This window comes from Mesoplodon bidens (genome assembly GCF_964165515.1).
Source record: "Mesoplodon bidens genome assembly, chromosome: X".
Classification (NCBI taxonomy): domain Eukaryota; kingdom Metazoa; phylum Chordata; class Mammalia; order Artiodactyla; family Ziphiidae; genus Mesoplodon; species Mesoplodon bidens.
In genome coordinates, this window is record NC_138163.1 from 38,991,799 (window position 1) to 39,006,537 (window position 14,739).

General features: G+C 36.5%; 1 protein-coding gene across 3 annotated transcripts in view; it reads left to right on the forward strand.

The window, feature by feature from the left end:
* The window catches only part of KLHL13 (kelch like family member 13), a gene marked incomplete at its 5' end in the record, with an annotated part of 190,814 nt that overhangs the window by 162,413 nt on the left and 13,662 nt on the right, over positions 1-14,739 (forward strand). For all 3 annotated transcript variants that reach the window (XM_081222704.1, XM_081222705.1, XM_081222706.1), the window contains 2 exons: positions 6,448-6,580; positions 7,131-7,327. In XM_081222704.1, coding sequence (XP_081078830.1) covers positions 6,448-6,580; positions 7,131-7,327 — 330 coding nt within the window. The remainder of the gene's footprint in view (positions 1-6,447; positions 6,581-7,130; positions 7,328-14,739) is intronic.

Sequence of the window (14,739 nt, forward strand, 5' to 3'; positions counted from 1 at the left end):
GACTGCCTCCAGATTATATGATGCCTTAAGTCCAGGCTCGGGTACATTGGGGGGAAAAGTAGGGAGTAGGGTGGGGACTCAGCATGAGTTTGGTGGCACTTGGGACTCAGCATGAGTTTTGGTGGCAGTCATTTTGATTTCTTCCCCAGTTCTTCTGTTTTCATTAATGTATTTTCTGTTTATTTTTAAGCTTTGTGAGGTGGAACCTCACACTTATTCTAGAGCAAACTTTTTCCCAGTACTGAGACAAATCCTTTTGAGTTCTTTACCCAAAGCCCTAGCATTATGAGTTACCAGTCTTGTGGTTTGAATAGGATCTGTTTCCAGCATTTGGTGAACCTTGAAGAGTGTTCCCTGTGCTCCTTTTAGGTGATTCTTTCCCCCAGACAAATGCACTCGTCAGTACTTGAGGGGGGATTGTTTTTAGATCTCCATAGCCCTCTCTCTGTGCATAGCTCCCCTCTTGTATTCTGCCCTACAAACCTAGCTGCCCTAAGACACTCAACCCTGGGAAAATGCTGGGCTTCGCCTGGGTTCCCACTCCCTGTACCTCTGGAAATTCCAGGCCATAAACAATCATGGGGCTCCGCTAACTTGTTTCTCCTCTTTCACAGATCCTCTCCTTCTTCCAGCCTGAAACTATTATTTTTTATATATTTTGCCTGATTTTGAGTTGTTTCAAGAAGTAAGGTAAATCCACTCCCTGTTACTTCATCTTTGCTGGAAACAGAAATCTATGGGCTATACATTGACCCTTGAACAATGCTGGGGTCAGGAGTGCCAGCCCTCCACGCAGTCGGCCCTATGTATCCGCAGTTCCTCATCTGCAGATTCAGCTAATCGCAGATCGTGTAGTACTGTAGTATCAATATTTACTATTGAAAGAAATTCACATGTAAGTGGATCTGTGGAGTTCAAACCCATGTTGTTCAAGGGTCAGCTGTAATTAAATGCTAAATTTAATTACAGACTCCAGATGCCTAAGTCTTTTAGAGATTTGGTTAGAGATAGCTTTACATAGGAGGTCAAATTTGAACTCGGCTTTGAAGGAGGGAGGATATTCTATGTGAAAAATAAAATAAAATAGCATAATTTAGTACAATAAATTGGCATAAATAAAGGTACTGGAAAAGGAGTAAGCCTGGGTTTTTACCAATGAGGTAGTCTGGAGAACAACCTGTTAAGATGGGTCAGCATACTTAGGGAAATAACGAAAAATAAGATTGAACAGTTGAGTTGGGGCCAGATTAGAGAAGTCTTTAAAGCCTTATATAATGATATAATGCAGTGATAGAAAGCCATTAGCAGTTTTTAAACTCCAAGCAGTGTTATATAATGAGAATAGCGTTTAATTAATATCTGTTCCTTTTCTGTCCTCTGAATGAACAGTGTCTCATAAAAACATGACTGTGGTATTGCTTTGATCAAATACATTACATTTACTTAAAGATTGGAGTAAACCTATTCCTCTACCTTCTCTTCTTTTAGTTCCTTAATCTTTGTTCATAAAACAACTTTAACATTATTAATTTTTATTGCTCTTCTTAGGATGCATTTCCTTTTTACTCCACTTCCTTTTCGAAATTACACTGATCAAAACTAGATAGAATCTGCTAGTAAGTTATTGCCAATGCAGAATTTAGTGGAAAGATTTGCTTATCAGATTACTTTTTAATACCTGAGAGTGTCAATCTACCTTTTTTTCCACAGTAGCATATTTATTTTGAAAGCTGTTGACATCCAACCAACTTTTGGTATACGTTATTTGTAGCTCATCAGGTTTCTATATTATAGCTGTGTAATGTCAGTGCATGCCCTCCTCTGTTTTATCGTGACCATTTAAACATTTATCAAACTCATTTAAAATGTTTCAGTCCTTTAGAGTATGACATATGTACCTCCCTCTATGTAATAGTATTTGAAGTTTCGATATATTAGGTAAATTTACTACAGAGAAGAAAAGAACGTTTTTTTAATGCTTATTTTTTCCCTAAAAGGATGTGAAGAAGAAATAAAAAAGAAGATATGGGGATGTTAATAGAAGAGGGAAAGGGAAATAGTAGATTAAAGAAATTGAGAACAGACAACAATCCCCTCATAAATAGAACCCAAGGCTCAGAAAAAATAGAAAAATAGAGAACTAAGATAAGGATTGAGCTAGAAAGAAGTTGAGTTTAAAGCAGTAGAAACAGTTTAAAGATATTCCAAAAAGACTAATGGTAAACTTTGAGCAATTTTGCATAAAACACAGCTGTATCTGTATATTGTGGATTGGCATGCAGAAGTAGACAAAAATGTTTATAGAATTCTCGCAAGAGGAATCAGTACAAATTTGGTGGAAGAAAATGATTTTATAATAAAAGGACACATTTTAAGTGTGCAAGGTATCTTCAAGAATCTTCCTAGAGTTAAATAGGGGGAAAGATTATAACAGTGAAAGCAAAAGGTAGATGTACAGAGGGCAGATGAGAATTGTGGAAGAGAATGACCCCCCGCTTTTCTTATTTTTATTTTTTTATTTTTTATTATTTTTATATTTTCTTGGATGCGCTGCACAGCATGTGAGATCTTAGTTCCCCGACCAGGAATCAAACCCGCGCCCCTTGCATTGGAGGTGCAGAGTCTTAACCACCAGGGAAGTCCCCCCCACCTCAGTTCTTTTCATGTGTACATTCTTCACAAGATTAGAGTATAAAAGTTGTTTAGAAAAATGAGTATGTACTTCTGTATGACAAAGTATGTTGTAGAGGAACTTTAGTTTTTTTCTCTTTAGACACATCTGGGATAGTACAGATAACAACATGTAAACAAGATATTTAGGTCTATATGAAAACAGTCTGAATTGACAGATCTTATTTGGATAAGGACAGCAATAATGAGGAATAAAATTAGCAAATATGGAATTGGATAGTGGGATTATTTGTGCATTTGAAAATAAAGGTTATGCAATGTACAGAAAGGGAAACTACTTTACATGCAGTGAAAACAAATGCAAAACCTCTCAAAAGCAGACAATTTGCCAAAGGTAGATAAATTAAGCTTAGGATAGAAAATACTCAGAATGTGATAAAAATGGTCTAGGAGCCTCAGCTTCCTTTCTGTGGGGGTGCCAGATTATACTGAGAATGGTTAGAGGATTTTTTTTAATAGTGCAAACGGAAGCAAAATGATCAAATCTGTGAAGAGGGTAAAAGCTCCTGGTGTCTTAGCTGAACTGTCGAGATTTTAAAGATTGAGTACAAACCTCAACAAGCAGTTTTAATGGAATATGGACCAAATGAGAAATGACACAGGTAATGATACAGGAAACATTAGCCATGCCTTTTTTCAAAGGGGAAAAGAAGGAATAATAAATAGTAGGAAAGAAGCCTACTGACATTACTCAATTCTCAGTATAAAATATTTGTAGGAATATTTTAAAGGCAGGAGGGCCAGCAAATGAGCTGAGAAGGTTTTGGGGGGTTTTTTTTAGTGCAAGAAAATAAGTGATTAGATACAATCATTGCTTTTGACTGAAGAAGCCATGATTGCCTTTCAAAGATATTATCTACATATACCTTAGAGAGGAAGATTCAAAAGTTATTTGCTGAATAAAAATAAAGTAAGGCGGCATACTGTACCTAGTTTCATCTGATGGGTATCTTGACATCTCTCTTTTTTGCCAGTACCCAAGGTATGATAAATTTCCCGAGATAAACTATATGCTTTAACTTGCCAGTAGCTATGAAAACTTTAAAAGTATATATATTGTTTAAACCAACAATTCCACTTCTAGGAATATTTCCCACAGATCTACTCACACAAGTAAGTATACGTACAAGGAAGATCATTGCAACATTGCTTGTAATAGCAAAAGTTGAGAGACCAAAAGTGAGGAATGGATGAATAATTATGGTAGGCCCCATACCCCATGAAATTCTGTGCATCCACTAAAAAGAATGAAGTAGATTTGTGTGTACTGAGACAGAAGGCTGTCTGTGTTATGCGCTCAGGTGAATTTTAAAAATGCATAACAGGGGACTTCCCTTGCGGTCCAGTGATTGAGACTCCGCGCTTCCACTGCAGGGGCGCAGGTTCTATCCCTGGTTGGGGAACTAAGATCCCACATGTTGTGCAGCCCGGAGGGCACCCCCCTCCCCAAAAAAGATGCATAACAGTAAGTGTAGTATCCTACTTTAAAAACTCCTATACGCATATGTGTAGAAAGTGGCCTGGAAGTATATATACTAAACTGTTAACAGTAGTTACTCTTAGTAAGTAGAAGAGGTGGACTTTAGTTTTCTATTTTTATCCTTCTGTATTTTTACAACAAACATATATCTAAATTTTTTAAACCTGAAATTTATCTGAAGGAGAAAAAAGCCAAGCCCTTGGGAGCCAACCTTTTCCCCCCAAACCCTGGTTCAATTCCTCTTCTCTCATCTTAGCCTGTACAGTTTACCACAAATAAGCACTATAGGCACAATTTATTTTATTATTGAGAGTAGGTTCACAAATAAAGTTCCTGGTTTCTAGTTAGCTTGTTACAAAATTCAAGTTCTACATGTTGTTGTTTTTAATACCAAGTGATGGCTTCTGGGTAAAGTCTGGTTTGTTTGGTCAAGCATTAACTGAACATTTGTTAAGTGCCAACTATATGCCAAGCACTGGGGAATTCAAACATCCTAGTCCCTCAGCTCTTCTACCTGATGGTTCCCTCCTCCTCAATGGCTTGGCCATCCCATCCCCAGCCCCAGTGGTCGCATTCAGGACTTCCCAATTCTAGTATGCTCACCTATGTTTGAAAGGCAATCCCCTTAAACTTACTGCAATTTAGACTCCATATGTGAATTTTCAGAAAGCCACTTCCTACCTTCTCCATGAAAATAGTTCCCTAAAATGGACATCTCTTTTTATCTCTACTTTTCTAAATAATAGGAACAGGAGATGATTTAGCAATGGAGAAAGGAAAATATTGAGGGGGTGCGGGGGTGGCGAAATGTTTGTGTTTACAAAGGAAAAGGGGCATTTGTGAAAGAGTTGATATTTGTGAACAAAAACATATGTCAATCACTGTTGGAGAGAGGAAAATATGATACATAATCCTGTTCTAAAGTATATGTATAATGTATAAATATTTTTGGAGTAAAAATATTTATATCTCTCTCCAGAGAGAAAGTGGCTGGATTACATTATCTCTTTGAAGTTCTAGTTCTGTAGATTCAAGCATTTTCTTTAAAAAGCAATTTAAAAATTATGACGAGAAGATGTTTAGACTAAGATTTATATTATACATATGTGCAGGATCACTATTTCTGAAACTGCATTCTTCAGTATGTCGTGCCTTTTGCTTCTTAAATCCATGAAACATGACTTTAAATAAAAGTTTTATTTGGGGTCATTAAAATAAGAAAGGGATAGAATAATCCTTGCTATTAGTTCTTATTGTATTACATTATTATATTACATTATATTATTAGAAAGTAATTTGTAGGACTTCCCTGGTGGTGCAGTGGTTAAGAATCCTCCTGCTAATGCAGGGGACACGGGTTTGAGCCCTGGTCCGGGAAGATCCCACGTGCCGCAGAGCAACTAAGCCTGTGTGCCACAACTACTGAGACTGAGCCCACGAGCCACAACTACTGAGCCTGCATGCCACAACTACTGAAGGCCGTGCACCTAGAGCCGGTGCTCTGCAACAGAGAGAAGCCACCACAATGAGAAGCCCGCGCACCGCATGGAGGAGTAGCCCCGCTCGCCACAGCTAGAGAAAGCCTGTGCGCAGCAACGAAGACCCAATGCAGCCATAAATAAACAAACAAACAAATAAATTTAACTAATAAGAACCTGCTGTATATATTAAAATAAATAAATAAATAAAAGTAATTTGTATGAGTATCTTCATGATTTTTTATAACAGTACATTTCCATTTTTGAAACTACAGACTCCATCTTGCAAAAATCTTTCTTTTATTCTCCATTTTTTATTGTGATAAAATATGCATATCATAAAATTTACCATCTTAACCATTTTTAACTGTACTGTTCAGCAGTATTAAATACATTCATAATGTGCATCCATCACCACCATCCATCTCCAGAACTCTTTTCTTCTTCACAAACTGGAACTAATTCTGCACATGGGAAAATAAAGTGTACGTGGTAATTTTTTTTTCAAAATACTGTGAAAGCCAATGGTTATATAAGTAAGTGAATGTATATACTCTTTCCTTATTTGTTCTTAATCCAAATTAATCTTAATTTTATCTTTTTCTACAGTGAGTTAAATATATATTGCCACATATCAAGTAAGCTGTTCAGTTTTTTCTTCTTCTGAGTCATTATTCTACTGACTTTATGTTCCAAATATATTCCCCACACATTAATACGTCAAGAGAATTCTAGCACACAGAGATCTGTATTCCCATTTTACCTTGCTGAGCGGCTCATCTCATGTTCTTGTTGTAGGGGTTTGACCAGCTCCGAGTTGAAGGGTTGCTCTGTGACGTGACCCTGATGCCGGGGGACACAGATGACGCCTTCCCTGTGCACAGAGTCATGATGGCCTCTGCTAGTGATTACTTCAAGGCTATGTTCACAGGTAGCTTGCCTTTCTAAACTCTTCTTCCACGTTAAAACAGTATGAAAAATATGTGTTTAAATCCTTGTATTGGTAAAGGAAGATTCAGTTCTTTGGTCAGTGTCTTTACAAGAAGAAAGAGTTTCAAAAGGAATAGACACCCAGTATGTACAGTTGTGGGTGGCCCTTTTTTAACCTGGAAAACGGATGTACCTTTCTTATTCTTCTGTCTACCTTTATCTCATAGCTTTGCTTTCCCAGACACATATCTGAATGGGCCATCAGAGACTAATACATTCCCCACTAATACAATCTCTAATCCATCAAAAGATCTGAAGTGACAGGAGAACATTTTGGAAGCACTTGCATTGTATACCACCTCCATTAGTATAGAGATATTCCTTTATAAGTACTCTCTTTTAACTGTAAAATATGCAGAAACCTGACTCTGATACAAATGCTACACAGAATAAAATTTCCCTGATTTTATCATATCTAGTTAGCAGCAGAAGTGAGTTTGACCTTAATTAAATTATCCACGGTCATTTAATGGAGTGTCTTTTTATTTAAGGTGGAATGAAAGAACAAGATTTAATGTGCATTAAGCTTCATGGCGTGAGCAAAGTCGGTTTAAGGAAAATTATTGATTTCATTTACACTGCAAAGCTTTCTCTTAATATGGACAACCTTCAAGACACACTGGAAGCTGCCAGTTTTCTACAGATCCTGCCGGTTTTGGACTTCTGCAAAGTATTTCTCATATCTGGGGTAAGACATTTTCAAATCAAATCTTTTCCTGCGGTGGACTCCGTCGTAGCCTGTTTAGAGTAGACTCGTGAATCTGTTGTATAGACGTGAAACTCTGGCCATTAGAGAGAGGTGTCATGTCGTATATGGTCTAGAAGCAGGTCAATGGGAAAATAGTACAGGTGCATTTTTACAAAATAGAATCATTTAAGAAAAGCCTTCTGTGTAATCAAATGACATTAGACATTAGGCAGTAATAGTGTTTGATAACAATATATTCCTTAACCTGTTTGATAATGTTACATATTATAATTTGGTTTTATTCACCTTAATTATTTTATACAAACAGGTTTCTTAAATGGAATTCTGTGGGAAAGTAATCTGAGGTTCTAGAAGTCTTTTAAGATAGACTCAGTCCTTTTTTTCTTCCTTTAAATATGGGAGTTGGATCTTGAGAAGAACTAACATCTATGTGTAAATCTGCAAGGATATGAGTCTTGATTCTGTAGAGACACATCACCTACTGAGTCATTTTCAGCCTTTTTTAATAGATAAGAGAGGGTACATACAACCACCAATCAGTGAACTACTTACAGTCACCCGGTTCCTGAGGACAGTGCCTCATTTTAGTTGGGACCCTTAAATTAATAACACTTGATGCTTACACTTATCAACTCTTAACATTGCTTTAACACTGATCTTAGCAATACATGGTTGTCCTGAGCCAAACTAGGTACAGTGCCATAATTTCCTTGGAACTAATCACTAACCATAGGCACTGTTGACCTATTGTACTTATCACTTAAGATATTCGTTGTGATCAGTTCCTTAGTTTGAAAGAAAAGAACCAAACTGGGTAAAGCATGATTTGTGAAGTTATAAAAATATACACATCAAAATAACAGTATTAAAAAATAATTTTGTTCTAGATAACTATTTAAAGCAAGTTTATTTCCAGATGATATCATAGTAATTTTGCAGTATTGACAACTTTCCTGTAATTAGAATGTTGGTTCCTTAACCTCCTTGAAGCATTTATTATAAGTGTATGTTTTTGCCCTTTTGAAAATTTCTTCATTTTTATAAACACTCAATATTGTCTTAAAGGTTATGTTTTTCATTCCTAGTGTCACTGCAGATATCCTAAAGCCCATTTCTAAAGAAGAGACATGTCCCTGACAAAGCTTACTTGTGCTATAATTTACGCCAACACTCTTCGTTTTAGAACTTTCTTGCCTATGAGCTTTGAGGAAACACCTCTTTTCTTAGTACCATACTATTTACTTGTCTTTCATCCTGTTTGCTTAGCATATGTCTATGTGATTTTACGTTGGAAATCTTCCCTCTCAGAATCCATGCTAATTTTTGAGAAAAGTTGGTGGATTATTAGTTTAAGGATTATATAAAATCCAACTTTTCCTTTATCCTTCTTTCATGCATTCCATATCTTAGTTAAATATTCAGGCTTACTCTTACCCCTTTCCTTCTCAGCAGTCAAATGAATCAGGAAAAACAGTAGCCCTGGGTGCCCTTCCTATGTATAAGAACTGAAAGTTTCAAGATAATATAAATATTTTTCAAAGGTAGATTTGTTTTTATTTCTCCCACAAGCTAAGTTATTTTAGATAATTTAAAAATATAACAGTCTCATGATTGTGTGCTTAACCCAAATGTTTTGAGGAAATAGGCTTATGTTTTTAATGATGTAGTAGGATTATAGTTCATATAACCAAAACACTACTTGGGTTCGAGCTTCTAGAAAGAAAAATTAGCTTCGAACACAGTTCTTTTGTATCCATACTTAACCATTTGTGTGGATGAAGAGGCGCAGTGGTACATAAAATGTGACTCAGCAAATCATCCACTAAACATTTATATGTTAATTTTGAATGATAACTTTCAATATGATAATAATTGACAGATACACACTACTATACATAAAATAGATCACTAATAAGGACCTACTGTATACCACAGGGAACTCTACTCAGTACTCTGTAATGACCTACATGGGAGAAAAATCTAAAAAAGAGTGGGTATATGTATAACTGGTTCACTTTGCTGTATACCTGAAACTAACACAACATTGTAAATCAGCTATACTCCAGTAAAACTTTTTTTAAAATAAAAATTAAGGGCTTCCCTGGTGGCGCAGTGATTGAGAGTCCGCCTGCCGATGCAGGGGACACAGGTTCGTGCCCCAGTCCGGGAAGATCCCACACGCCGTGGAGCGGCTGGGCCCGTGAGCCATGGCCACTGAGCCTGCACGTCCGGAGCCTGTGCTCTGCAACGGGAGAGGCCACAACAGTGAGAGGCCCGTGTACCGCAAAAAAAAAAAAAAAAAGAATACACCTGCCAATGCAGGGGACACGGGTTCGAGCCCTGGCCCGGGAAGATCCCACATGCTGCGGAGCAATTAAGCCGGTGCGCCACAACTACTGAGCTTGCGCTGTAGAGCTCACGTGCCACAGCTACTGAGCCCGTGTGCCACAACTACTGAAGCCCACACGCCTAGAGCCCATGCTCCTCAAGAAGAGAAGCCACCGCAATGAGAAGCCCGTGCATGGCAACGAAGAGTAACCCCCGCTCGCCGCAACCGGAGAAAGCCTGCGCACAGCAACAAAGACCCAACACAGCCAAAAATAAAAATAAATTAAAAATAAATTTTAAAAATAAATAAATAAAATTAAAATTAAAAAAAATAAAATGAACAACTCTATATTGCTTTAAAAAAAAAACAATAATAAAGCCCCACTTGCCTTTGGTGCGATAGAGACTCCAGTTTCCTATAAGGGAGCATCAGGCTCAATAGAACAAGAACCTCTCCCCTCCGACCTTTGCCTTCCTTTGCAGTAATACTTTTATCTTAGGATTGTAATTAGTATTAGAGTTTATAGTATCTGGTACTTCTGTTCTTGCTGTGTGATTTTCTTGGTAGTTATAGAAAAGAGGAGCATGAAAAGAAAACAGAAGGATGACAGTGAAGGATATAAAGCAGAGTAGGTAAAATTTTCTATAAAACTAAAAACATTTACTGTCATATATCATGGAGATAATGGAAATTTACCTTTGTTTAGTTACATACCTACAAAAGTTACATTAGTTTTTGTCTTATGACACTGCATAACTACAGCATGCTAAATCCCGTGCAGCCATTCCCTGATTTACAAACAGGTTGTAGTCAAATTTTTTGTTTATCATTTGTTTGCCATTTGGAATTTGTAACATCTAGCGTTTTCCCCACATTATTACTGTTATGGAGAATTACAGGCTAGCCCGTAAAACCCAATCTAATGTAAGGTTGCTGAAATAGAACATTTGTAATTGAGGTGGAAATATTACAATTTAAATTTAGTTATACAGAATAAACAGAACAGAATGAAGGCAAGCAAGAAACCATTTTCTCTTTTACATAAAAGCATATTTAATCAGAGAATGAAGCTGCCCCTGTGCTTTAGACTCGGTGTAGTCTTTCTTTAAACTCATTGTTTTAAAGTGCTTACATTTTTTGCTTGATACAGGTCTATCACTGGTTCCACCTGTACATTTATTGTCACTGATCAGGTTGGGGGGATCACAATGAAGTGCAGAGAAATTTATTGAGGTGACTGGCGTTTTAAAGAAGAGTGGGAGAGCTTGGAAAACAAGGGAGGTGCATTTGTGGGAGAAAAGGCAACAGTGAAGGGAATCAGAAGAAGTTATTAGAAAAGACAGCTTCTTTTGCTATAATGTGATGATAGCAGCAGCAAGCTTTGGGAATGTTCTTTTTGACCTAAGGTTTTCCTGTATAGTACATATATTTCACATTCCTTCTTTAATCTAAATTGGATTTATCCATTAAGATTAATTAACACGTCTTTCCAGGTAATGCTTTTGGGGAGGTTCAATGCAAATTAAAGAAAAAATTGTATAGATAATTTTACAACGAATCAAAACTGTTTCCCTCCCCACCAAACCAGTCTTGTTTTCCTTATTGCTAAGGCTGATATTCAGTAAGTAGTACCCAGATACCGGTTGTTTATGGTCGAGCATCTATTCTGATGAGTTGGTACTCAAATATTCTAAATATCATCCCTGCATATAACTTTAAACAGCCCATTCTTGCCCATCTGCCATCTGGGAGTCTGTAGGGAAAGAAGAATCTCAGCCTGGGCCTAAACCAATTTACGCCCCCAAAGACCATTGTGATCGCTAATACTGCAACCAGCAGGGGAAGTGCATTCAAAGTGCAAAGGAATAAGAAAATTGGATTCCCCAAGCTGGACACACCATCAGTATTCACCTCGAATGGCACTCATCATCTGAAGAGAGACAAGACTGGGAGAGAAAGGCTTTTGTTTTCTTATCATCCCTTTGTTCTTCTTACCAAAAAGTCCCTTCCTTGTGTCCTGTGATTTTCTCACCTGTGGAAGGAGGCCCAGGAGAAGATGCGTGTTATATCCTTGACCCCCGAAAGTAGCTTGTTTGATTTCTTCCCAGTCTTTTTCAGTGGACGTACTTTCTGTCTCTGCATTGGTTGTACTTGATGTCAGGCTGTCATTTTAATGAACTAGATAGTGCTAAGGAGAATTTGGTACATTGAATATCTGAGGAGTCCCCCCAAATTTGCCAGCTAATTTCTTAGTGTTTGCTCTCCCTTTGAGAGTACAAAAGCAGATACTCATTTGCTTTTTTTTTTCCTAAATGGGAATTTATTTGTATAAGACACTGAATTTCAGCAACATAACATCACAGATTGCTGATGAAAGCTGTCATTAAAGTATCAAATTATGTTAATCACAGCGTTTAGGTACATTAGGTGTGATTTGAACAATTTAATATTGCAGCAGTGAATACCAGGATGTCAATGACAATTGAGAATTATGATGCTTAGAACTGCCTTTAGGATGACCATGAAGGTTGCTTGATTACAGTAGAATAATTTATAGTAATTTATATCAAGGAAACTTAAATGTACACTTGATTATTTTTAAAATAATGTCATTGGTTCTCATAAGCAGTTGAGAAATTTTGTCCTTTTTTGCTTCTCTATCCTTTAAAACTCTAATATAATTATTTGGCTTAACTTCTGTAATGACACTTTGGAATTTTGGCCAGGGTATATATTCAGATGAAATTAGAGTTCTTTCTACTTATGAGTTTGGTTTTTTAAATAAGCTTTAAATTCATGTTTTATATTTTAAAATGTATTCTATTATGTACATGAATTGCATGTTATATTAATGTACATATTCATTATTTAATATTGTCTAGGCTAAATGATCGGGACTATGCAAGCTGAAGCACTTTTAAGAATTATGACTGAGAATGCATTAAAATGAACTATAATTGAATAATCCTGTGTCTTTCCAAAAATTGTTTACCGCTATTCCATCATTTTTGATCTGTTTATATTGTTAACTGTTATTCTAGACTGTGCTTCTACAATCCCTATAGTCTCCAATTAATTTTTTTAGCTTTGATTACATGTACTTCATAAAAATTAATTTCCTATTACATATTTTTCTTATCTGAATCTCATTTAAAATTAATAAGGTTCTAGTAATTTGCTATGTTAATTCAGCAGATATTCTATTTTTAGTTGTATCTATCATCACATCTTTAATTTTTATATTGCTGATAATCATAGTATTTAACCTTTGCTATATACTCACAGTGTGGTAGCTACTGTACATGAGCTATAGAAAATGCTTCGTCTTTCTATCAAGAAGATGACAATTCAGAAGGTTATGAAATACCATTCTCTGGTGATTTTTTTTTTAAAGAAAGAGTAGGCAGCTATCTATATATTGACTAAGTAGTCTGTCAAGGATTTTCCAGTCCTGTGCATCTGTATATCTGATATATAGAAGGGATTTTCCAAATGCCCTTAAATACAAGATAGGTTTTTTTATCCTGTTGTTTTAGTAACTGTTTTCTTATTGAATGAAACTGAAGAAGGAAAGAGGAAGGAACTAAATACCTTGATCCCAGTTCTAAATTACACAGTTTGGTTTCTGTTAATCTTGGTTTGTATTATATGCTATAAATTTAGATTTAAATTCAGTGACTAACAACCAATGCTATCATTTTGCCCATTTAAAATATACATTCTTTGTTGTTTTTATTTGTAATCCTATCAGTAATGATAAGAATCTGCATACTTGACGAACTTTTGCTTATCCATATTAGCAAACATCTTCAAAAATGAAAATTGGGACTTCCCTGGCGGTCCAGTGGTTAAGACTCCGCGCTTCCACTGCAGGGGGCTCGGGTTCAATCTCTGGTTGGGGAACTAAGATCCTGCATGCGGCAAGGCGTGGCCAAAAAAAAAAAAACAAACAAACAGTGAAAATTACCCTTGCTCTGGGGAAGGACTATGTCTTACTTACCTTATAAAGTGGATCTACTACCCCAAACAGGAATCCCTTCCACCTGGGGTGATTTGAGCAATGAGGCTTTAACTGTAACTTCATTTACACAACTTAAAATTGTATGAGACACCAACCTGCCACTCCTAAAAGTGGATTAAAATGTATTTTTTATTATTAACCAAGGTACTGAACAGTATTAAACTGTGGATTTCAAAAGGCCCATAATTTGTTAATTTATTTTTCCTGGTTCTTTTGTTTTACAATTTATTTTAGGTATTTTTAAATACACAGCTATTAAGTATAATAACCATTTTAAATTGTTGATGATTTTTGTGAAGCAAATAGGATGCTTAAAAGAGTTCAAATTCTTCTTGAGTAATAAATCTGTGAAAATAGCAGCATGTGTGTGTGTGTGTTGGCCTTAGAGCTTTCAGTGGTATTATAACTGGGCTGTTACTTTATGCAGAGGAGTCATTTCAGCTTTTCAATAGAAAGATGATAGAAGGATCAGCCAATTTTCTCTTAAGCATCTGCCAATCTGTTAATAATACAGGTGCATCAATGAGGTTTATGAACACACACCCTGACAAAATTAAGAAAAAACATTTGAATCCTTTGCCTTTGACCTGTCTCTGTGTTTGTGTACACACACACACACACACACACACACACACAGACATTTGTATGGTAGGCTTGTTTTTGTGACTTCTGCTTTATATAATATTTGCTGGTATGATTTTCCTATTTTCATTTTTGACCAATCATTTATTAGAGCACTGAAAAGACTTCCTGCTGAAGATAGGCCTCTCCATAGCTTCTCTCCTTTTCATGGCTCCCGTTTTTGGTATATTTTACTCTGTGCTGGGGAAATCTCGGGGGGCTAACGTGGACTCCAGGCAGAGCTACAGTATGCTGAGAGTAAGAGGGTGGCTAAGGAAAACTATGGTGCCAGCCATCAGCATACATACCAAAAACTAAACAAAAGGAATGATTTGATGTAGAAACACCCATTCCAGCCCTCAAGAAAGTGATTTCCTTGCTTCTGTTTCTACATAAATAATATGGAGAATAACTTCACCC